The sequence below is a fragment of the Cupressus sempervirens genome, chromosome 10, assembly GCF_028749045.1.
Source record: "Cupressus sempervirens isolate cs-2001-9-10 chromosome 10, ASM2874904v1, whole genome shotgun sequence".
NCBI classification, from domain to species: Eukaryota; Viridiplantae; Streptophyta; class Pinopsida; order Cupressales; family Cupressaceae; genus Cupressus; species Cupressus sempervirens.
In genome coordinates, this window is record NC_143127.1 from 408,905,485 (window position 1) to 408,932,905 (window position 27,421).

At 30.7% G+C, this 27,421-nt stretch overlaps 1 protein-coding gene and 1 pseudogene across 1 annotated transcript in view; both read right to left on the bottom strand.

Annotated features, from left to right (window-relative positions):
* Positions 1–10,003: 10,003 nt before the first annotated feature.
* LOC149534419 (cytochrome P450 pseudogene) lies at positions 10,004–10,435 on the bottom strand (annotated as a pseudogene).
* The window catches only part of LOC149534420 (cytochrome P450 94A1-like), a 34,096-nt gene continuing 17,008 nt past the window's right edge, over positions 10,334–27,421 (bottom strand). The window contains exons 5-6 of the mRNA XM_089806022.1: positions 14,078–14,246; positions 10,334–11,317 (exon numbers count right to left, since the gene is read on the bottom strand). Coding sequence (XP_089662148.1) covers positions 10,469–11,317; positions 14,078–14,246 — 1,018 coding nt within the window. The 3' untranslated portion in view covers positions 10,334–10,468. The remainder of the gene's footprint in view (positions 11,318–14,077; positions 14,247–27,421) is intronic.

Here is a 27,421-nt window from a genome sequence, read left to right on the forward strand (position 1 = left end):
GGGTCAAAGGGGGTCATAGGTTGACCCACACCCCCTTTGACCCATTACATGATGACATATGTCCCTAGGACCCCTAGAGACATATGAGAATCACTCTTATTATACATATTAATATGTATGTTATTAATATATATATATATATGTAATAACGTAATATTTTCATTAAATATAATATGTATTATATATTATTATATTAATATGTATGTTTTTAAGATATATGTATATTATTAATATATATGAGTCAAAGGGGGTAATAGGTTGACCTATGAGCTCCTTCAACCCCATTAAATGACGACATATGTCCCTAGGGGTCCCATTGCATGACAACATCTGTCCCTAGGGGTCCTAGGGACATATGTCATCATTTAATGGGTTGAAATCCATATGAACGATTCTAATATGTGCTTAGGGGTCCTAGGACCCCTAGCGACATATGTCATCATGTAATGGGTTGAAAGGGTTCATAAGTCAACCTATGACCCCCTTTGACCCATATGAATGATTCTAATATGTCCCTAGGACTCCTAGGGACATATGTGGTCATGTAATAGTCTGAAGGGGGTCATAGGTCAACCTATGACCCCCTTCAACTCATAAGAACGATTCTAATATGTCGCTAGGGGTTGTAGGACATCTAGGGACATATGTCATCATTTAATGGGTCAAAGGAGGTCATAGGTCCCTTTGACTCATATATATTAATAGCATACATATTAATATAATAATATATATTAATAACACACACACACACACACATATTACGTTATTATATTTAATAAAAATATTATGTTATTATATATATTAATAACATACATATTAATATAATAATATATATTACATATTATATATATATATGTTACATTATTATACATATATTATATTATTATACATATTAATATAATAATATATAATACATATTATATTTAATGAAAATATTACGTTATTATATATATATTAATAACATACATATTAATATAATAATATATAATACATATTATATAGATTATATATATATATTACGTTATTATATTTAGTCAAAATAATAATAATAATTATATTTATATATTATAATAAGAATAACATTATATATTATTATATATTAATAGATTATATCTTATATCTTTACATTACGTTATATATATATATATATATATATATATATATATATATATATAACTGAAATAATTTATAAATCATAAACTATAACTCTTAAACTCGATTTTCCCTCGAAAATGGGTTGGAATTTCAAATTTCTCAGAAGTTCACAGAGTAATATCGGATATCCGATTTTGAAATTGGATATCCGATTAGGCTTGGTATTTACCAAGCCTACCCAGTTAACCCAAAAGATGTGTTTGAAGAGGGTTTTAGTGATACTCAGACTTAGGGTAACCGTCTGACAATGTTATTTTGATCAAAATTGAATGAAACGAAAAGAGTTTTTTAATATCACTCTCAAGATTCATTCAATATAATTTTTGTCAAATTCTGAGTTCGATAAGTATTTATTAGTTAATTATCAATGAAGATTATTATAAAGTGCTGATTGATATACTGATTGAAAAATAGCTATAACTTTCAAATGGTATAACATTTTTTAAATCTAAAAGTTGCATCACATTCTATGCTTTGCCTAGTATAAGAATAAAAATAAAAATAAAAATTGGTGAATTTTTCTATTAGTTAAGTTGGTTAGACACGAGACTTTTTTTTTCCAAAAAAGTTTTGGTAGAAAATTCATATTTAATTATTTATTTGGAATAAAAATACCAATATGCATCACATCTTGGCATGAGTCTACTTTTCATATCTATAATTATATTAAAAAAATATTATCATTTGATTTTGATTAAGGTGGTCAGACATACACCTACTTTTTATTTTTGGCCTAAAATTTTTCTAGTACTGCATTAAAATTCAAACTTTTGACCAATCAATTATTTTTTTTTCCTAATAAGGCCTAGTAGTTTAGAAACTACATTCAATTTCCTACAAATTATTTTCTTACAACTTTTTGATATAAAGTCCATAACCACTTCAAAATTATGTGTCAAGTTGACATAACCCAGATTTGTTAATTTTTCACTACCACTTAAGGCCATAGTTTGGTACACCATGATCCTACACATAGCCACAACAAGCATACCAACATCGTAGTGAAAGAAATTTTGAATTTGGGGACTGGATCTTCTTGAGATTGCAGCCTTATAAACAAATCTCAATGAAGCAACAAAAAAAGAATAATAAATTGTCTCCAAGATATTATGGACCATACCAAATCATGTAAAAGATTGGTAGTGTTTCCTACAAGCTTGAGTTGCCAACAACAACAAAGATACATCCAATTTTTCATGTTTCTTGTTTGAAGAAGGTAATTGGCCAGAATATTCCTACTCAAATAGTACTACCAGAACTTGATGAAGAAGGAAGAATAATTTTGGAACCAGAGTGCATTCTTCAAACATGCACAAAGAAGCTAAGGAACAAAACCCTGACTCAGTATCTTATCCAATGGAAGAATTTACTAGTTGAAGAGGCCACATGGGAGGATGAGGAGTTTATTCAAAACAATCCACACTTGGTTAGCATTGAGGACAATGCTTCTTTCAAGAGAGGGGGTGTGCTATGCCCTTAATATTATTGTATATAGGGTTATGAATACTCAACTTGTGGCTATCTTAATCCTTAATTAAGTCATGTTATCATTATTATATTATAATTTAGGTAGGTAGGTCAGCCTAGGTGTTATGAAGGGTTGTGTCTATTCAACTTAAGCCTAATTAGGTATATATAGGAGGTTGCGAGTTTTATTTCATCATTGTATTGTGAGGTGTGTTCTCATTGGAGATATTTGGAGGTTGCCCCCTCGAAGTGGTCTATTACTCTCAGCTATTATCAAGTATTTATATAATATTTCATATTATTTCTTCTATTGTGCAAGTTATTTCATTACGAGTAGAAGGAATATCAATGTTGCACTTCTGAAGGAAAGTTGTCAAATTTGAAACTTGTTTGGCATAGCCATCTAACTTCTTCTCATAGCAATGTCACTCATCATGATTGGGCTTATTACAATAAGCACACTTTGGTCTATTGGCTTTGGTTTATCCCCCTTAGGAGGAGGTGGGCTTGATGTGATGTAAGGGCTAGAATCAATCTAAGACTCTGTAGGATGTGACTTCTATTTCTTCTCCTTCTTTCTAGAAGATGTTTGAGCCACCAATACATAAGTTTATGAGCCTGTGAGAGAATCTAACTAAGAGAGCTTAGCTTTCTCTCAAGTCAAGTGATCACAAAAAACCTCGATGGATGGCATGGTAAATCTGATACCCAAAGCATCCATGGTGGAATGGAAGGTAGAAGAAAAAATCTAAAAGTTTCCATGAAGCTTAGAAAGAATTAGGTAAATGCACTTAGTGTCAGTCTTGGTTTATGCACAACCCTACAATAAAGATCTTTTTTGTTTGAACTTAATCAAGAAGTCCTCAATGGAAGGAAAATAATCTGGTACATGAGAGGTAAGATCTACCTTAATTTGAAGTTCTTTGAACTCATTCATTGTACCAAACAAGTCGTCAAGCCTGGTCCAAATAGCTAGATGGGTATTGCACCCATCGAGATAAAATTTTAGACTATCAGATAGGTGTAAAGTAATCGACTCCATTGCCTCATCCATCTTGTTCCTATGATGCATGACCTCAAAAGGCCTCTATAAAACTGGTTGCACTACATCTAAACAAGACCACAACCTTTTTGAGTAGAGAAGCTGTGTCATTAGGGACTTCCATGTGTGATAGTTATGAGGGGTCAGAAGTTCTAGACAAGAAGAGGTCTTAGTCATTGTTATAGAAGTTGTTGGATTGTTTTTTGAAAAATTTCTGGCTTACTAGATGTAAATAACATAAACAATAATAGAAAACACCCCCCAAAATACAAAAAACCGAACCCCAACTGGTAGAAGGAATGCATATACAAGAAGAGAGAAAAAAAGATTCAGTTTGAGAATCACATGTACCTTTGACAAATATTGATGAAAATAAAAGAGAATCGAGATAGTGCTTGAGAAGAGATTTTTGACACTTCTTTCATATCAAAAAATAGAGATAAAAAAAGAAAGTTATGCCCTCTAGAAGATAGAAAGAATCATCTGACTTCAAGTAAACAAAGAGGTACCAAACTAGAAAAATATCCAAAAAATACATTCACCATCATGACCGTCTTAGAATCATCTTTCCAATGATATTCTGTTTTCCAAAAAATGCCTCTGTATGCTTAAGTTCGAACCAAAAAATTGATAGGGCCTCTAGAAAGAAAAGTTAGATTTGCAAACCGAAAAAGAAATGAAATTGAGGCTAAAGTTTAAGCCCCCTTACCCCCATGTGACTGTTGGTAGCCTGTGGGCAGAGATGGGCAAGGTGGTGTGCGGGCAGTGAACACCAATAGTGGTGGCGCATTTAAAAATCACAATTATAATTTATAATTTAAAAAAAAAAAAATTCCCTCAGAATGGGTGTTGAGGGTCATATGACCTTGGTAAGCGAAAAAAAAAATTCTTTGGATTTTTCGAGTGTCAAAAATCGACAAAGTTTATATGAAAGTAGGTGTTTTGACATCTTTTTAATCCAACCACGAGGGTTGTTTATCCTCAAAGAGCTCTGATTTTCAAATATCCCCCTATTTGCATAAAAAATGCTAAAAAAATAGCTAGATCTAATTTAACAAACCCACAATCCCATTTTCTTCAAAAAATAAACAAGCTACCACAAATCTGGCTCTGATACCATGAAGGATTTGAGCAATACAAATCCACAAAGTCTGAAGAACACCTGCATGAACGAAACTACCATAGAGAAGAAAATACAAAGAAGAGGCAAGGGTTTGGCTCTGAAAATATGGAAAATTATATTATTAGACTAAAAAGAATGAATGAAATTTACAACTGATCAAATCCTTATAGAAGAGATCGTAAAACCTAAAAGGGAAACCCTAAGAGGTAAATGATATTTAATTATTAAATAAAAATGCAAGTGCATAAAGAGAAATCTTACAAAGGGAGTAAAGGTGTAATTTAATAAATTAAATTAAATTAACCCTTTACTATAACAAATATTTTATGCATTTCAGGTTACTCGAGTATAATGATATACATTGTAAATTACATTCTTACTCTGTTGATGTGAAATATATTTAAAAACTCATAAAAAATGCAAGGCACATAGATCACTAAACCCTTGAATGTGAGTGATTTGAAATTGAAGAAGCATTGCTCATGTCATACATGCACAATCAACGAATTTAGCTATTGCCCAAGTCACTAGTATAGGTTAGAGAGAATATTTGGTCAAGGTTTCAATAGACAACATAAATCAAAGATCATAGTTAACAAAATAAGATATAATGGAAATTAGTTCATACAAATGGAAACAGATAACACTAGAATCGTTCAACTACAAATTTGGAATTTTACCCTAAGAGTTGTGATTGAGAAGGTAGTGAATGATATACTAAATTTGTTGAGACTCACAAATGAGCCATCATTGGCTATAGCTCTTATTTATATGATTTGGTCATTCCATATTGATATTGTAGATGTTGGTAAATTCCTTGCTTCACTCTGGAGCCATCGCAAGCTTAAATGGCCAACACATTTTGATAGAATATGGAGAATCAGTAACAATATAAGTAATACTGATTTCAATTCTAGCTAACAATTGCATACCTTTGAAAATTTTAAGATAGAAAATGGGAAAAGCTAAGTGGTTGATTGATAAGCCTTCAACAAAATTACTATAGAATTATCTTTCTAACCAACTAGACACTGTGATTAGTATTTGGTAATGGATATTTCACAACAATAAAAAGTGGATGATCTTTTGATGAATTATCACACACTAAAGAATAAAAATTATGTCTCATAAAAAGGAAATAAATACTACTATATGCTACTGTAATAAAATATGATATATTGTAATATATTCTAGTATATTATAATGTATTGTGGACTATTAAATAACTCACAACATAAAAAAGTGGACGATCTTTTGATGAATTAATTGCACTATGTCAAATGTAGTTCACCCGAGTCAATGAAGTCAATAAACATAATTGTGAATATCATTGATGAAATTGGAAAACAATGATTGCATGTGCTTATCAAATAACTAAGGGATAACTAATATGAATCAATTTTTGTCTATCAAATCGTTAATGCCAAAACTATTGAGGTCACTAAGGAATGACAATGTATGCTAAAGAAACAAATGCTATTCTTCAATTTAAAACACTAGATCAACTCAATAATACCCACATTAAATAACACTCAGAGAAAATAGAAATTAACTAACAAACAAATATGTCTATTCAAACATGTCTATTACTGTAAAGAGCAAAAATAAACTAGTAGTTGCACATTTTCATACATGCAATGGGAAGCCAATAGAGGTGATATGTTTAGTGTAAAGCATAGTTTTGAAATCTAATTCCTTAAAATAGATGAAGAGTAAGAAAGTTTTGCTTAATAAAAAAAATTCTAAGTGATAGTTGAATTGTAGAAATTGTTGATATATTAACATTTGGAAATGGAGAATCAAGGTATTTAAGATGTTTTCAAAAATATATTTAGTTTTGTAATGTATATAAATATTCAATTTTAGAATAATAAGATAGTAAAATCTATATAGTTGTTTTGTAAGACAAGTAATGTATTCTGCATAGATAAAAATCAATTTAATCAATGGTAAATAAGTGCAATATTTTTCTATACGTTTGAATGAGAAGAATGAATTTATACATGTATTCTATTCATAATAAATGAGTGATCCCTTAAAAGAATGTAACATCTTACAATTTGACACATTAGTTTTAATAAAACATCTTGAAATCTTAGTTTACCAAATTTTTTTTTTTCATTTTTAGTTAATAAATAGATATATATATTTTTAAAATGCACATTTAAATAATAAAATCTAGATTATAATATAATCTTTCTATAATTTTATACATGTTAGTTTTTTAATTTTATTTTTTCATATTTAAATATTTTTATTGTAATATTTTTATTAAAAATTTATTGACCCGCAAATAGCTTTTATGTATAATCTAGATTTTAATAGAAACTTTCTATACTTTTTCATATGTTTTAGATTTTCTTTTTCTTTTTAAATTTGAGTTACTAAATAATAAATAGAAACATTTCAATAAAAAATTTAATTAAATCTTACTATAATTTTTACATATTTAAGAAGTATTTGTATTCTTTTTAAATTTAATTTATAAAACTATAAAATAAAAAATAAAAACATTAATAATTTGAAATGTGTATTTTTAAAAACAATTGTAACTATCAATAGTAATTATTTATATCATTCATTACCAATAATTTTTTTTCAATGAATTTTTATAACTACTTGTAGAAATATGAAATATTATGCGCTAATTGTACTTTCTTACAACCTATTAATCTTCATACATAATGGCTAAACTTTTAAAAAAATTATAACAATTGTGAAAGAAACTCACTAATCCAAAGTTGATGTAATCCATTTTCATTTTAAATCTGATCTAAATAGTATGACTTCACTCTAAGATCAAATTTAATTTTTTCTTGATCTTGGATTGAAGTCACGGTTTTTAGATCAAAATTTTTAAAAAGCTAGGGCAATCCATTTTCTTACGTAGAAATTCAATTGTAGAGCTCTAACATCTTATATATTTTATAGTTAACTCATAAATTGGCTTTACAGTACAATCATATTTTGAAGTATAAATAATAATTTGCCCTACTAATAAAAAAAACTAAGATGCAAGCCTCTAAAAAGATAATAGAGTAGTAGAGTAGAAATGAGGAATGAGTGATCTCTCTGGAATGAATCATCTACATTGTGATAAATTAAAATCTCAACTATATCCTATATTTTCAAATATACAAGCTGATGGAATGCAACAATGACACACTATAGAGTATATCTTAAAGATTTATGCATGCACTATGGTTATCGAAACTGACCAAATGGAAAAACAAGGTATTTATTAGAATCAAGATATTTTTAATAATATATTTAGTTTTGTAATTTGTATAAATATTAAATTTTAGAGTAATAAGATAGTAAAATCTATATAGTTATTTTGTAAGATAGTAATGTATTATGCGTAAAGCATCATAAAAATCAATTTATTCAATGGTAAATAAGCGCATAAAAATTTAAATTTCTATATAGAAAATAGCAACATTAATATATATATATATATATATATATATATATATATATATATATGTGCATGTTTAAATGATAAAATCTAAATTTTAATATAATATTTCTATAATTTTATACATGCTAATTTTTTTTAGTTTTTTTAAACATATTTAAATATTTTTATTAAAAATTTATTGACCCACAAACAACTTTTATGTATAATCTAGATTTTAATAGAGACTTTTTATACTTTTTCATATGTTTTAGATTTTCTTTTTCTTTTTAAATTTAAGTTACTAAATAATTAATAGAAACATTTCAATAATTTTTTTAATAAAATCTTACTATAATTTTTACATGTTTAAGAAGCATTTGTATTCTTTTTAAATTTAATTTATAAAATTTAAAAAATGGAAAATAAAAACATTAATAATTTTAAATGTGTATTTTTAAAAACAATTGTACTTTCTTACATATATTAATCCATTTCCATTTTAAATCTCATCTAAATAGTATGACTTCATTCTAAGATCAAATTTAATTTTTTCTCGATCTTGGATCAAAGTCACAGTTTTTAGATCAAATATTTTTAAAAAGCTAGAGCAGTCCATTTTCTTACTTAGAAATTCAATTGTAGACCTCTAACATCTTATATATTTTATAGTTGTCTCATAAATTGGCTTCACAGTACAATCTTATTTTGAAGTATAAATAATAAATCGCCCTATGGATCAAAACAACTAAGATGCAAGCCTCTAAAAAGATAATAAAGTACTAGAACAGAAATGAGGAATGAGTGTTCTCTCTGGAACGAATCATCTACATTGTGATAAATTAAAATCTCAACTATATCCTATATTTTCAAATATACAAGCTAATGGAATGCAACAACGACACACTATAGAGCATATCTTAAAGCTTTATGCATGCACTATGGTTACCAAATCTGACCAATCTATTGAAGCAAGAAAACAACTATCAACGACCTTGAAACCACTCTATATTGCACCTTCCCTATTTCTCCTTTTGCATTTAATAAAAAATCCTCTATATTAATTTCAACATACTATTAATTAAGAAATATAAAACAAAATGAGCAGTTACCTTCTCCACCTGGATATTCTTATTGACAAATTTGAGGAATATAGAGCCCATATTACTTTTGTTGTATCCTTGAACATATGAAAAAATGCTTCTCTATGACACCTTCTCTTGTGTTGTTGCATTTATACCCAAAACATGATTGAGGTAAACAACAAAGGAATTATTAATTTATTTATTTGATGAAGCAAATCCAACAGAAATAGAAACCGAAAAAGATAGAATGAATTTATTTCCATAATTTAATTTATTTCTATAATTTATGTGGCACAAGAATAGAAAAAAATAGATAGAAATATCGGAAACAAATAAAATAGTCAGAAAATAGTTGTAATTCGCCGGAAATAAATTTTAACGATTGAGGTTGACAATTTTCCGACAAAAAATGTAAAAATTGGGAGCAAAGCTCCCACATATAAGCCTATCGACTTAATTACAAATCATAATAGTTATTTCTAAAATGTCAGAGATAAAAAATATCTAAATCCCATCCTTAAAATAGTTAACCCGTGAAAAGAGCTCTATAACACAAAATGCCATCAGTCAATAAAGTTATATTTTTATAAAAAAAATTAGTAAATTTTAAAACATGTATTTTAACTTTATGAAGCTACAAATGAGTACAATAATACTACCTCCAGCAAACACAGAGAGCGGTTCACGTTATGACAAGATGTGGAAGATTAGTCCTTTTTCTGAACTGGAGGCAACTAACAAGACCTTATAAGCCAGTGATTAGACAAATTACTCAGAGACGCTTTATCATTACAGGGAGTCCACTCTACATTCGCTTTGATACCGAACCTGTGTAGAACGGAAGCCACAACCGACTTCATCTGAATGAAGCTCATCTCCTTACCAAGACAAATACGAGGCCCGGCTTGAAACACAGGAAACTTGTACGGATCCTCTGCAACAAATTTACCATTTCTCAGCCATCTCTCCGGCTTGAACTCCAGATAGTCGCTGCCCCAGATGCTTTCCATCCTGCCCATGGAATAAATACTGCAGCTCACAAACCAGCCCTTCTGGATAACATTACCGTCGGGCAGAACATCATCGGCTGCAGCGATTTTGGTATCAAGAGGCACAGGCGGGCAGAGCCTCAGAGATTCACACAGAGCCGCATGCAAATAATGCATCTCCTTCAATTCCTCAAAGCTAAACACAACCCATCATTTCGAATCTCCTTCTTTTGCTCCGCCATTTCTGGCCGCGAGAAGCTTCGAAATCTCAGAGCGAATGGTTTCTTTTACGGAGGGACGAGAAGAGATCAACCAGAAAAACCATGTCAAGTACGCCGTGGAAGTCGTGTCTCTGCCGGCCATTATAAAACTCACCACCATGTCTCTTAAAAACAAATCTTCCTCATCGAAAGTCCTCTGCAGCTCTGGATTACCCACAACGTGAACAGCCTCCATGAATCTGGAGAGAAGATCCTGTTTTTCCTTTTTCCCCATCTCATTCCTTCTGGAACGAATTATATCCATGGCGAAGTCATCCACCACGCGAATGGCTTTCCTGAGCCGCCTTTCAGAGCCCACGTTGAGAAAGCGCTTGAATCTCCACAAGTAGGGGAAAACGTAAAAGAAGCGACCAGAGCTGATGTGGGTCGCGTCGTCGAAAGCGTCTGCGAAGGGCGAGCGAGGCATAGAAGATTGGAGGCACGCAGGATCCACACCAAATGCAACCTTGCATATATTATCAAATGCAAATCTGTGCAAAACATCTTGCATGTCTATGGAGGCGGACGTTTGGCTTACCTGGGACAGGAGCGGCATCAGGCGGCTCTGAATCTCAAATTGCACTGATTCCACCACGAAGTTTCTGAGAGACTTGGTATTAAACTCATAACTTGCAGCTTTCCTCTGCATCCTCCAGAGGTCGCCGTCCACATTGAAGATTCCGCTGCCGAGGAAATCGTGGAGGAGGAAATTGAAGCGCTCTCCTTTTGGGTAGTTGACAAAGTTGGTGCTGAGATTGTGTTCCACGTTTGCAGGATTGGCAGTGTAGAAGGGCAACGGCTACCCAGCCAGTTATTTCGACTGGCTGGGTATACCATGCCGTCTCGGTCCGTCTTCCTTCCGTCTCTCCCGTACCGGACCGGTTAACGTCAATTTCGAGATTTTTTTGAAACTTTAAACTTCCGTATAATACCGTGGATATCCGTGTATTTTCAGCCTATCGTGATTGAAGTGGTTTTTTTGTCCACGTTGTTTTGGAATGTAGGTTGACCAAGGGTTTGGTATCCCTACAATCATAAGTGGTAACATCTTTATCATCTTTCTAATTAAATATATGATAGGGAAAATGGAAGAATATTTTTTATATTCATTCATGAATTATTATAATTTTAATGATGGTTTAACTATGACCATTTTATATCTTGATAAAATTGCCTTATGTAGTAGGTGGATTTAACTATGACAATTTTATATCTTGATATAATTGCCTTATGTAGTAGGTGTTGTGGCAGAGCATGGAAGACATTAACATGCAAGATGAAGGATCATTTTCTTTGATAAGTCAAGCTCATGACAACTCATATCAATTACAAATAAGTCATCTTAGTTATGTATGAATGTAGGTGTAAATAAGTCAGGCTAGCTATGTATGTGTATGGATGTTATTATAAGAAATTGGCTAAATAACAAATTTAAACACTGATCTTTTAAAAATAATTTAAAAAAAAATGTCTCCTTGATAACACGTTTTAGTTTGTTGCTTAAATATTTTTGTTATCATAGTACATTTGTCCATAGTGTATGCTATAAGTTAGATGTTGTCATAAGAGACAAATGCAATGTAAATGTTCAAGTTATGTCCCAAACCAATATGCATTTATTACTATGTACTATTTTATGAGCATTCAATTGCATTCATTTTTACCATTCATATATTTATTTGAACATCTATCACATTACAATAAAGCTTCAACTTGGTACACTAAAATGAACCTAGATGCTCTTAGGCATCTCATTATCGCCTATGTTGCTAACACATGCTATCTTCAACCCTCTTGTTTTTTTTTTTTTTTTTTCTAGAATTAGTCCTAGTAACATCTCTCTCTCTCTCTCTCTCTCTCTCTCTCTCTCTCTCTCTTTATATATATATATATATATATATATAAAACCATAGTTTAAAGTATACTAAAGGTGCACATTATGTAGACTAGATCTATAAAATGAAAAATAAATTTGTGGATAGGAAAAATGGCCTAGAGGTCGAAACTTGATGATAGATACATAACTTGCATAAGGTATGAGTCATTACATTGATAGAGATTTATCATTTTCTAAACTAATGTCAATAAAATCTAAAATGTTTGTCAAGTTTCAACATCTTTGATTATTGAGTTAAGTTGGTATTCAATTTCTTGATTCAACATTAATTATTGAATCATTAGAATTTGTTTGCAATTCACTTGAATAATTTATTATTTTTATAATAGAAACAAATAAAGGATGCTTTCATCTCCAATCTTAATTATTTAGAACATATCAATTTCTAATTGATGCATCCACCTTAACATTAATATTTATGCCCTTAGATAGCTAATTAACTACGAGAAGATACATTTTTCTTTGGCCATAATAACTTAATACCAATACTTCAAATAAATAGTTGATTACAACATGCTAAGGAAACATATACTTAAAAGTATCATGAATACTCATTTGGTCAAATTTGTCTTTGTTCTTAAGAACTTAATAATTGCACTCTTTTAATAAGTGGTCTTTCACAACATGCTAATAAAACATGTACTAGGAGAGAGAGAGAGAGAGAGAGAGAGAGAGAGAGAGAGAGAGAGAGAGAGAGAGAGAGAGAGAGAGATGGATGTTACTAGGACTAATTCTAGAAAAAAAAAAAAAAAGGGTTGAAGATAGCATGTGTTAGCAACATAGGCAATAATGAGACGACTGAGAGCATCTAGGTTCATTTTAGTGTACCAAGTTGAAGCTTTATTGTAATGTGATAGATGTTCAAATAAATATATGAATGGTAAAAATGAATGCAATTGAATGCTCGTAAAATAGTACATAGTAATAAATGCATATTGGTTTGGGACATAACTTGAACATTTACATTGCATTTGTCTCTTATGACAACATCTAACTTATAGCATACACTATGGACAAATGTACTATGATAAAAAAAATATTTAAGCAACAAACTAAAACGTGTTATCAAGGAGACTTTTTTTTAAAATTATCTTTAAAAGATCAGTGTTTAAATTTGTTATTTAGCCAATTTCTTATAATAACATCCATATACATACATAGCTAGCCTGACTTATTTATACCTACATTCATACATAACTAAGATGACTTATTTGTAATTGATATGAGTTGTCATGAGCTTGACTTATCAAAGAAAATGATCCTTCATCTTGCATGTTAATGTCTTCCATGCTCTGCCACAACACCTACTACATAAGGCAATTTTATCAAGATATAAAATGGTCATAGTTAAACCATCATTAAAATTATAATAATTCATGAATGAATATAAAAAATATTCTTCCATTTTCCCTATCATATATTTAATTAGAAAGAGGATAAAGATGTTACCACTTATGATTGTAGGGATACCAAACCCTTGGTCAACCTACATTCCAAAACAATGTGGACAAAAAAACCACTTCAATAACGATAGGCTGAAAATACACGAATATCCACGGTATTATACGGAAGTTTAAAGTTTCAAAAAAATCTCGAAATTGACGTTAACCGGTCCAGTACAGGAGAGACAGAAGGAAGATGGACCGAGAGGGCATGGTATACCCAGCCAGTTGAAATAACTGGCTGGGTAGCCGTTGCCGTGTAGAAGCTCGTGACTCGTGGGCGGCAGATCATGAATGTCTTGGAAGGTGTTCTGGAAACAACATCTGTTGCCCATTCAAGGAATCTATTTCGGTCTCTGAGAAACTCGAATGTAATACCCACAAGAGGCCTAGAGAAAAGCAGAGAAAGCTAATCAAGATCGCCATTGCCTTGGATGCCTGCCTTGCCCCAAGGTCTCATTGTACAACATGATAAACCTTCGAAGGTGTTGAGGAGGCCACGTACCCAGCTTAACTGTGTGGTGACGTATAAAGATGTATATATGTGTCCTGAATTAGTAAAATAGGGCAACATTGCGCTATAATTTGCTTTTGGTATATTTATGTTTTATTCTTTTGACACCGACATGGGTACCTACATGGATACTAATTTAGAGAATGCCTTCAAACTTACCTCCCCTCAGGCTTCTAGTTTTTTCCTACATACATCTATGCATTCTTTGTTGAGCATCTAGCAATAGTGTAATATATTCTATATGGAACAAATTAGATGGCCCATCTTCTTTTTACCTTAATAAGTGTACTGAACACAAGTCCTTTCTCTTTTTTCCCCAAGGTTTTTTTTAAAAATAGAATTCTTTCTTACTTATTTTTTTTGGTTTTATCTATATAAAAATATTTTGTACATTGACTAGGTACGATGTGTGCATCTTTTATTCTTTTTCATTCTCTTCAAATTCAACATAATAGGAGTATTGGTATGAATAAGATCGTCTATTTATCTAGTTTAATTTGAAGAATTATACATAATAGTGTAATTAATTTTATCTATGAAATTTTATTTTGGTTTCTCAAATTATATGATTACAACATTACATGCAACTATCTTAATTTTTTCTTGATTTCACCCTTACGACTATATACCAAGGATTGTCTCATTGTACATATGATATATTATATGATCATTACCAATTTTCAAGGATAACTTTAGTGGCTAATATTCACCAATTGACTAATCTCACTCATTAGGGACCTTAGATTTGACAAATTTTTTTTGCACTTTTGGGGTGTCCATGTCGCCTGCACTTTACCAAAATTAGGTCCCAAGCTAACGCTAATTGCTAATAATAGTACAAAAATATTTACATTTTAGTGATGACTTCGCCTATGGAATCTAATTTTTCTATGTAGTAATTTATATATATTCGCATAATTTTCAATGCTTATCTTAATTGATGGTCATATTCACCAACATTTGGAAAACATTTAAGTTACACTACAGATTAAGTATGTATATTTGACATGTTTCTCTATTCAGAAGACTTTTCTTGAAACTTTTTATCCTTTTTCACTTTTCTACGAAATAGATTTGATTGGGGGACGCATGTCTTTACATTGGGAACTTTCTTTAAAACTTGGTATCCTTTTAAAAGTTTGACTTGAAATAGAAAGGCCATTGTTCTACGATCATCAAATGGTTAAAAATAATAGAGGTGTTTCCCCCAAACTATCATTCAATAATTTGAAGGAAAATTGTAATGATAATAGTGGGCTAAATTTAACCTTAAAGTTTGATAATTAATTAGGCTCCATATTATAATAATAATAATAATAATAAAATCATTGTTTGTGTATTTTTTTCCCATGATTTTCATCAATAATGAAAGATTCACAAGGATTTTATAGAACTTTCATATGATTGAAAAATAATAGCCAATAAAATTAAAAAAATTCCAACTTAAAAATAAAAATTTGCCAATAGAAATTAGTTTTTCCCCCCCTGAACTAATGTTCGATTTGCCAAAATTTTATACTTTTTTCTAAAGAGGGTTTCTTAAAGTTATCTTTGTCAATTTTGCATCATTTAAGTTTTTAATAATGTTGCTTAATCCTTACTTCTCTAGAAGTAGAGTGGAAGTTTTAATAGATGACATACATAGTTCTAGAATCTTATGAACTTTTATTGTTTTTGTTCATTTTCTCCAAACCATAATCTATTTCTCATTTGGTAATGAATAGTAAGTTGCAAAATATTTTATCTATATATATTATTAAGGTCCAAAGGACAAGTTATTCATTTTACACTTAATATTTTATCTATATTTATTATTAAGGTCTATAGGACAAGTTATTCATTTTACACTTCATGTAATAAATAACACTGAACAAACTAGGGAATGAGAAATTAACAATAATATTGACATCATTTCACTATGCAATCATCATTTCATTACCCTAAATTGATAATAATGGGATATCCTAAATTCTCTCACATACTATATGAGGACTACCATTCAACACAATTCGTTATATCGAAAAAATCCTATCAATGATCAATTGTAGCTTATATAAGTGTATAATTAGAATATTAGCATGTTAATTTTGTCCATGAAATTTTATTTTGGTTTCTCAAACTATATGTTTAAAACATTACATGCAATTATCTTAATTTTTCTTGTTTCTCACCCTAACAACTATATACCAAGGATTTCCTCAGTGTGTATATGATATATTATATGATCATAACCAAATTTTCATTATTTAAATTTTTTTATAACATTGCTTAATCCTTACTTCTCTTGAATTAGAGTCGAAGTTCTAATAGATGACATACATAGTTATGAAATCTTATGAACTTTTATGGTTTTTGTTCATTTTCTCCAAACCATAATTTATTTCTCAAGTGGTAATGAATAGAAATTTGCAAACTATTTTATCTCTATTTATTATTAAGGTCCAAAGGACAACTTATTCATTTTACACTTCATGTTATAAATAACACTTTAAAAACTAGGGAAGGGGGAATTAACAATAATATGGACATCATTTCACTATGCAATCATCATTTCATTACCCTATATTGATAATAATGGGATATCCTAAATTTTCTCATGACTATATGGGGACTACCATTCAACATGATTCATTAGATCCAAAAAACCTATGAATAATCAATTGTAGCTTATATAAGTAAATAATTAGAATACTAGTACCTTGATCCAAATATTCACATTGATAATTATTGTGTCAAAACAATCTTACAATGATTATGAGAAATAAACATTCAATGAAACATTACAACCATCTATTATTTCTATGGCGTATAATTCCATTTATCTATTCAATGACTTAGAAGCTTACCTAGTATATCTCAACAATCAAGTCCTTAGAAGAACCTAATTAAAATATTCTCTAATTTTAACTTAGGGATTGCAACATATATTTTTATCAATGTTCAATTTTGTTTAGTTAAGGTAGTTACATAGTTCCATAATGTTAATTATTGTTAGTTGGACAATTGTTATTTCTGACCCAGAAATAGCAGTAGTATTTATGGGTAGCTTGGATAGCTATTCATCCTTATCTATATATAGTACCATTAGTTATGGGTAGTTTGGATAGCTATTTGTGCATTTTCTGAGAATTAGTAAATAGTTGTTGCAAGGATAATTTTTTACTAATTTAGTGATTCCCTTTCAGACACCTTGCAACCAATTCTATTATTGGCTGTTGAGTTGTCTTAATCTTAGCAGTTGGTTTGATTTAATCTTGGTCATTGGTTTTCCAGTAGAGTAGTATAAAAAGGGGTCATTGGGTCATTTGGAAAGACATGTTCTTTTTGGAGAAGCATTTTGTAGTGATAAAAAATTGTCTTGCAGTGTTAGCAAGGGCACAATGTTAGCATGGGAATAACAATGTTAGCTAGTGAGAGGCAGGGAATTTTGTATCTCTTAATTTGCTGAAGAATAATATAATTCCTCATCCGTAGAATTGGTTTTCCCTTAGGGGTTTTCTAGGGACAATTTGTCTAAAAATATTGTGTTCATTGTGTTGTGAATTTCTTTCTGTATTTTTATTGGTGAAGTTGTAGTTGTTTATTTTTTTGATATTAGTTGAGAATTTATTTCCAGTAGTTTAATAATTTTTTATGATAGGAGATTAATAATTATGATTGGAACAGTGTTAATTTTTACATGGTATCGGAGCAGTGTTGAGGGTAGAACAATTTTTCCCTAGGAAATAAATTTTGATCTCTTTAGATTTATTATTGCTTTAATCCCTTGAGATGGCTTCAGCTAGTTTGGGAGATCAAGGCAGATTGGCTGGTGCCTCGAATTTTTGTGTCTAGAGGGCCATAATTTTTTTAATTGTTAGAAGAGAATGGTATCAAGGATCATGCTACTAATTTTGTACCTATACCAATAGATGCAACAAAGCTTGCAACACATAAGAAGGATGATGCCAAGGCAAGGAGGATTATCCTTGATGGTGTCAAGGATCATATTGTTCCACATATCATAGAGCTAGATACAATGAATAAGATGTGGGATACCATTCTAAATCTGTACTAGAATGCTACCACCAATAGGAAGATGATTCTCAGATAGAAGCTAAAGAATACCTAAATGAACTAGGGAGAAGACGTTACATGTTACTTCACCAGGCTTGGACTTGTCAAGGATGAGTTAGTAGTTGTTGGAGATAGTCTCAATGATGATGAGCTAGTGAGAATAGCCTTGAATGGGTTTTCTAAACAATGGAGTGTCTTTGTTCAAGTTGTTAGTGGATGAGATACTTTATTGAGTTGGAATGGACTATGGATTGATTTCACTCAGGAGGAGTTTAGACTAAGTCTCATCAATGGGGCCAACAAGAGTCAAAAAAGTGAGGTGGAACATGAAAACATTGCCCTAGCAAGTAAAGCGAAAGAAAAGAAGGGATCTAGCAAAGGATCGAATTCACAAAGTGAGAAGAAGAAGGACCTTTCTAAGGTCAAGTGCTTTGGATGTCATGAGTTTGGCCACTATGTTAGTGATTTCCTAGAGAGGAAGAAGGGTAAGAAGTAGGTGGAAGCTTCAACAAGTTTAGAAGAACTCTCCAGTAGAGTAGAAGATGAGTTTACACTCATAGCTTGTATGGTTAGCTCAACCTCACAGTGTGTTTGGTATATAGACAGCGAGACATCATTTCATATGATAGGAGTTAGAGAGTACTTCTCCAATTACAAGGAGGAGGAAACCAACATTTAATTATCTATGGGAAACTTGTCCAAACTCAACCCAATTGGGAAAGGGACTATTTTATTTTAGAGGGAGAATGGAAAGATAATTCTACTTCATGATGTGTTGCATGTGCTAGGCTTAGGTATGAATTTGATTTCTATATTTGTTCGTTAGGATAGGGTATATAATTTACTCTTTAGAGGGAAAAATGTGTTGATTAAACACAAGGATTGGAAATCACCCATAACTATTAGAGTTAGGAATGGTTGCCTTTATAGGTTGCAGTTTGATACTCCTAAGGCACTCATAAGCAGCAATAATCCTAGAGATCGTGGAGAGCTATAACATAGGAAGATGAGCCATTCTCATCATGGAGCACTTAAATTGCTTCATGAGATAGTGACAGGTGTGCCAAAAATGAGTACAACCAATGATGATGTATGTAAGGGACATGTGTTGGGGAAGTTTGCAAAAGCATCTTTTACAAGGAGTGACACCAAATCCAAGGGTGTTCTTGATCTAGTACATTCAGATGTTTGTGGACCGATGTCAATGAAATCTCTCAAAGGATATGAGTACTATGTTACTTTTATTGATGATTTCTCTAGGAAGACCTGGATATACTTCTTGAAGACCAAGGATGAGGATTTTAGTTGATTCCAAGAGTTCAAGGCTCTTGTGGAGAATTCAATAAGAAGGAAGATAAAGGTTCTTCAATCAAAAAATGGAGGTGAGTACAAAGGGAATGTCTTCCAAGAGTTATGTACCAGAGAAGGAATCAAGAGAGAATGGATTGTTCCTTACAATCCACAACAGAATGGACTTGTTGAGAGGAAGAACCATTCTATATCGGAGGCAACAAGGGCTATGCTACATGACCAATATATGCCTCGTTACTTATGGGTAGAGGCATATAGTACAATAGTCTACATTCAAAATAGAGTTCCACAAAGGGTGCTAGGGAAGATGACACTAAAGGAGGCTTTCACAGGGAAGAAGCTTGATGTTGGTCAATTTAGGATATTTGGGGGTTTGACATATTGTCATATTCCTAGAGATGCATGTACGAAGTTAGATCAAACTACAGAGAGGGGGTACTTTGTTGGGTACAGTGAGACCTCAAAGGCATATATGATTTTCATTCCAAGGACTAAAAGAATTATTGCCAAACATGATGTCAAGTTCATGGAGGACAAGGAATTCAGGAGATCTACAGATATTCCTTCAAATGATCAGAGTGAGCAACCAACAGAAGCTCCAAGGGCAACAAAGCTCAAGTATAATTACTAGTACAAGTGTAGGCTCTGGTAGTGAAGATTCATAAAGTATGGAGCAATAGGTGCAATAGAAAATGTATCTAAAGGATTTAGAGTTTGAAATTTCATCCTCTATAGTTAACAGTAGGAACCATGAGATTCCAAATACATAAAGAGATACTTAGAAGTTTGTGGGAGCTCCTAGGAAGAGTACTAGATAGTGGAGACAACCAACCAGACTCAATGATTGTGTGGCATTAGTTAGTCTATTGGTAGATAGTGAGCCTTCTACCTATCAAGAGGCTATAGAGCATCAAGTATGGAAAGATGCTATGGTTGAGGTGTATTCCTCAATAATACAGAATGATGTGTGGGAGGTAGTTCCTAGACTAGCAGATAGAGTAGTAGTTGGATCATGCTAGATCTAAAAGATAAAGCATGGTGCATATGGTAGCATCGAGAAATACAAGGTGAGGTTTGTGGCCAAGGGGTTCTCTCAGAAGGAGGGAATAGACTATGAGGAGACATTTTCTCTAGTTGATAGGTATACTTCTATAAGAGCTATGATCTCATTTGCAGCACAAATGGGATGGAAGATCCATCAAATGGATGTCAAGACAACATTTCTTAATGGTGAGTTAAAGGAGGAGGTATACATAGAGCAACTAGAAGGTTTTGTAGCACACAACAAAGAGACCCACGTGTGTAGATTAAAGAAAGCCTTGTACAGACTCAAGTAGGCTCCTAAAGCATGGTATGAGTGCATTGATACATACTTGTAGAGAATGGGCCCTGTGAAGAGTAAAGCGGATGCTAACCTCTACTACTTGGTGGTTGGGGGTAAGATTCTCGTTCTTGTTCTTTATGTGGATGAATTGTTTCTTACAAGTTTATTAGGGCTCATAGAGTATTTCAAGAGGGATCTTGCTGAAGAGCTTGAGATGAAGGATTTGGAACTTATGTACTACTTTCTAGGCATGGAGGTGTGGTAGACTGATGGAGAGATTTTCCTTGGTCAGGGAAATATTGCATTGAAATCTTGAAGGGATTTGGGATGGATGATTACAAAGCCATGTCTACACCCATTATCAGGAATTGGAGGAAGGTAGATACAACTAAGGAGAAGGATGTAGATCCCACCTTATATAGATAGTTGATTGGTTCACTTATGTATTGGTCAAGACTAGGCCAAATATAACATTTGCAGTAAACTCTCTTAGTTAGTTCATGTTAGAACCAAAGAGAATGCATTAGACAACGACCAAGCATGTATTGTGTTACTTGCATGGTACACTTGAGTATGGGATTAGATATGTATGAGGTGAAGGTATCAAGTTGATAGACTATACTGATGTAGATTGGGCAAGAAGTACAATAGACAAAAGGAGCACTTCAGGGTGTTGTTTCAGTTTCGGATCAGGAGTTGTATCTTGGTTCAGTAGGAAGCAGAAGTATGTGGCTTTGAGTATAGTAGAAGCAGAATACATAGCAGCTAGAATAGCAACATGTGAAGCTATATGGCTTCAAAAGTTGTTAGTAGCCTTGTTTGGTTAGAAGATTGAGACTACTGTGATACATTGTGAAAATCAAAGTTGCATCAAGTTGTCTGAGAATCTAGTGTTTCATGATAGGTCTATACATATAGATATTAGGTATCACTTCATTAAGGATTGTGTACAACAAGGTATTGTTTAGCTACAATACATACCTACAGATGAGTAGGTAGTAGACATTCTGACAAAGGTTTTGGGAATTGCCAAATTTATCTTCTTCAGAGATAAGATGGGTGTCATGCAAAATAACTTCCTTGCTAAAAGGAAGTGTTAATTATTGTTAATTGGAAAACTATTATTTTTGACCCAAAAATAGCAGTAGTATTTACGGGTAGCTTGGAGAACTGTTTGTCCTTATCTATATATAGCAACATTAGTTATGGGTAGTTTGGACAATTGATTGTCCACTTGCCGAGAATTAGTAAATGGTTGTTCCAAGGATAATTATTTACTAATTTAGTGATTCCCTTTTGGAAACCTTGCAACCAATTCTACTATTGGCTGTTGAGTTGTCTTAATCTCAACCATTGGTTTGATTTAATTTCAGCCATTGGATTTTCAACAGAGTAGTATAAAAAGGGGTCATTGGGTCATTTAGAAAGACAAGTTTTTTTTGGAGAAGCATTTTGCAGTGATAGCAAACTATCTTGTAGTGTTAGCAAGGGTACAATGTTAGTGTGGGAATAGTAGTGGGGAATATCAGGGGGAGAAATTAGGAGGTTGTCAAATTTCTACTAGTGAGGGGCAAGGAATTTTGTATCTCTTGATTTGCTGAAGTTTAATATAATTCCTCATCTATAGAACTAGTTTTCCCTTAGGGGTTTTTCCAGGGACCATTTGTTCAAAAATATTGTGTTCATTGTGTTGTGAATTTATTTCCATATTTTTATTGGTGAAGTTGCAATTGTATTACTTTTCAATATTAGTTAAGAATTTATTTCTAGTAGTTTAATAATCATTTAAGATAGGAGATTAATAATTAGTGACTGCAATCGTGTTAATTTTCACACATAAGTTGTGTTATCTTGTATCTTATATAAATCAAGTCATTTATTAATCAAGTCATTCATTAATAATCACCATCAATATATTCTTTACTTACAATTTAGTATCAGAACCATTTCTTCCTATTAGACACGTGCATTAAAGAATGTAAGAATAAAGTCACTCATATAATGAAAAATGATGTTAAGAACATAGGTGAAATGTCCAACAAGATTTCAAATATCCATTCTTCTTCTTTAAGAAATTAAAATCAAATTTCCACTATACATTTTCTATAAAATGATAAAATAAAATAATTCAAATGTAAATGTTCAATTTAATCTAATTAAAAATATGAAACAAAAGATATATAAATAAAATAAAATAAAATAAAGTAATACTAAAATATTTATAAACTAAAACTAATATAGATCATTGAACTATACAAAATTATTCCTTGCCATCAATATTGCATCCAAAAATCACTCCCTAATTCTATTTAATACCCATTCCCATTTTCCACTATTGTTTTGAAAAATAATTTATATTATTTAATAAAGTAATCTACTACTTATGTAGTTATTAAAAAATGAATAAATAGGTTTACTTTTTTACTTTTCATAAACAAAAAAATACTCAAATATAATATTTGAACTTTCAAAGACTTGTTATCATCACTCTCTAAATCATTTTTTGATTATTTGTAGTTGGAGAAGGTTGTTATCACCTTAGTGAATATTAACTATCCTCTATGAACAAATCCTCATCATTTGCATCTTCATCAAACTAGTCATCCTCCATGAAAACATTAATAAGTTCCAAATTCATAAGTAAAAATTGTGGATTTTAATAGATATCATATGTTCACATAAAATATTAAAAAGGATATACAATATATCTTTTTTTTCAAATAATTAGATAATATCAAAAGAGTAATTATCATCACTCATTATAGTAATTTTTAGTTTGTGACTTCTAAGGAAAGAGCTAATATTTTCAAGCATTTATTTTGGCAATACATATTCCTTAGGAAATCATGAAAAATTAAAAAAATAATGGCAATTTAATTATTCCCTATTAATTTTTTTTTTCAAGTTTAGAACTTCCATTTTCTCGTTAGAACAACTCCTCTTTCTTAGTTGTCTTTTAATTTTTCTCATCAAAATATTTGCAACAAAAAGGGCAAGGGACCCATGGAAAGTCATTGTAATACGTGTTATATTTTCATTAAGTTGTCTCTTTATCCATTGCCCAATACTTAATGGTTCCACATACCTATTGATGTCTTTGGCTCTAGCTATTGATGGGTTGTAATGAAAGCATGTGGACTTTGAAATCGATACAAATTTATTCATGCTACTTCTCTTTTCATTGTGACTATTGTGGATAATTTTTTTTGCCAAGGGATTCATAATCTCTTCTATTATCTTATTATGTACATTGCTTAGACTATAGCTACTTGGCTTGCACATGCTCGTAGTTTTCTTTGGAGGAGTTATTGCTGCATGCACTACTTTTAGGACTTTTCAAAATAACGAAATGTTGTAAAAAGATCATTCCTTTTCATTGTAAGTTTAACATAATCTAGCTAAATATGACTCATATAAAGATGAGCCCTTTCAAAATCTTAAAATAGATGTAGATTTAATTAGGCCAGGTGATCTAGAAGGATTCTAATTTTTGATTGCATTATTGTTTCTACTCTTAATTTATTTTTGTATAATTATTACTAGTCAATTAATTTTGTAAGTTCTACAATACAAAATTTCAATCAATAAGAAACTCAAAAGTCATTTTGGACCCTTCTTAACGAAATCAGTTCCAATAATCTTTTTCTCCTTTTTATATATTCAAGATCCAACATTTCTTGACATCTATATAAGGAAAGGTGATATGAGTCCTTTGAAGGAGCAATTTTCTCACTGTTTGTCTGCTAAAGATAAGATTTCTTAAATAGTCTTTTGGATATGAGCTTCTAGTTCTATGTAATTTCAACATGCATGTTAAGTGCATTCATAAGTACGTGGCATTACAATTCTATTTAGAATGAGTTTTTTTATTGAGTAATGGACATGTATATCAAAAGTTAAGAAATTGATACAAAACTAACATACAACATAGTTTTTGTATAATATACAAAGAAAATCACAATGTTTGATTTTTACATATGATAACAACTTGAAAGTAAACACTTTCTTATTATTAACTTATTTAATATTTTAACACTCATAAATGTTTTGGATATTAGAAATAAGTCAAAAATGGGTGCACTTGTAGAATTTTGGCAAATAAATGAATATGTGACTAAAATAATTAGTCACATGACTAAAACTAATCAAATTATACTCTTTTAAAATAATTCACAAGTATAAATGATCAAATAAATGACTAAAATTTCATCACTAATAATTAGTCACACAAACAAATATAAATAAATACATAATAATTACTCTTTTATACTAACATCTAATAATATCATAGGCTTATATTAATCTCATCAAATTTCCACAATCTATGAATTAATTGCTCATGTTTCTATATTTGATTATGTATAAATTTTTGTATAAACATTTTGGGTCACACTTTGTGATCTATCATTAGGATGAGAAAGAGAGCACAAAGATAATGAAAGATGGTTTTATTGCAACTATAATAGGATATAAAGAAAGGTGAGAAGATGTAAGTCACAGGGACACAAAGTGAGAAAAGAACAAAGAGTAAAAGTTGACTAAGACAAATGAGAGGAATAACACTAAAAATTAGAAAAGAAAAACAAGTGCATGAAAAATCAAGAAAATAGGAGGAGGAAAGGTTCAAAATAAAAAGGAAGCAAAAAAAAGCAAGAAAACCTTATAACTAAACAATCATTAAAAATGAGAAATAAAACAAAAAAGAAAGAGGCACGTGAAAGGAAAACATAAAAAGAAAAAAGTAAATACTGATAACAATAACAAACAATGAGAAAAAATTAACAAAATAAAAGTTCAAAAAATAAAATAAACACAATTAATAAAAATAAAATAACTTTCAAAATAATAATTTAAAAATAAGATTAATACTTGCAAAAATAAAGCCCCCTTCTATCAAAACAAAAATCTTACAACATGACAACTACCTATTTGTATATCAATGTATTTTAAAGATTTAAAATGTAATAGAATACTTAATTATGTACTATTATAATACATAATAAAATATTTAAAATTAAACACTAATGCAATTAAATATAGAAACAATATAATTATATTATCATTCAATTGACACACACACACACACACACACACACACACACACACACACACACACACACACACACACACACACACATAAAATTATAATTATAATTTATCAAATATTATTCTTTGGAAATATATTTTACAATTCATGTATAACATATATATCTTAAATAGATGATAATGTGATTAAATTATTTGAATATTTAAATAAATGAAAAGTAAAAAAATTGTTATTGCATGTACCATCTCTTTTTCAAACAAGGTCAAATCTAATACATATCTTATGCAATTATGCATTGTGTAGTAGATAAAATCAATGTTTCAATCCAAATAATAATATATAATACAATTTTAAATGAGAATCGCTTTTGGTCAATGTATTTTTGTGTTCTGTATTTATGTCTAATGCTTCCTCTTCATTATTATGATAGATCAAAAAGCTTGATCAAATATTTACACAATTGAATCTAGAAGGAATTTTTTTTTTTAAATAATAAAGTTTTAGATTTTAATAGGGATCTAGTGATCTTATTTCAAAAATTTAAAAAAGAAATATGAGGTGTAGTAAACAAGTTAATAAAAAATTCACAAATCAAGTTAAAGGAGAGATTGATTACAATCTATGCAACTTCAAATTCAAAGATTTGTGAGATGCAAAAAGCTCGTCCAACATAGGATGAATTTTCTTCCTTCTATGAACTTTAGTCTAAGATCAACCATCCAAAGATGTATCATTAAACAAGAGAGGAAAGAAATACCATATGAAAAAGGCCTCTATAAAGGTCGACTATATCATGTAAAGGATATAGTGAGAAGATGAAATAAAATTTTCAAGAGTTTGAGATTCAAAAATTGAAGGTGACTAAAATTTTGAGCATTAGTATGATTAGCCAAAAAAATATGATTAGGAGACACATCAAGTTTAAAGAGATGAGTTTTTAGCATGGATGTGGGAGCTTGCAAATCTTTAAATAAATAGTCAGATCATCAGGAAAGAATATAAAACATTTGGGAAGAGAATTCTTCTACCAAGTTGAAGAAGACATCTTACACAAGCCATAGAGACAAGTCAAGACTAAGTGCCCAATAGAGAAAATAAAACCTATAATAAAAAGGAATGCATTAATAATTTACAATCTAAGACATCACCTTATAGATCAAATCATTGGTGACAAGGATGCAACACCAATAACAAGAAACAAACTAAGAAATGAATCATGTCTACTAAGCAAGGTTGAACCTAAAATAGTGAAAGATGCACTACAAGATGATGATTGGTATAAAGCTATGGAAGAGGAGATAGATCAAATTGA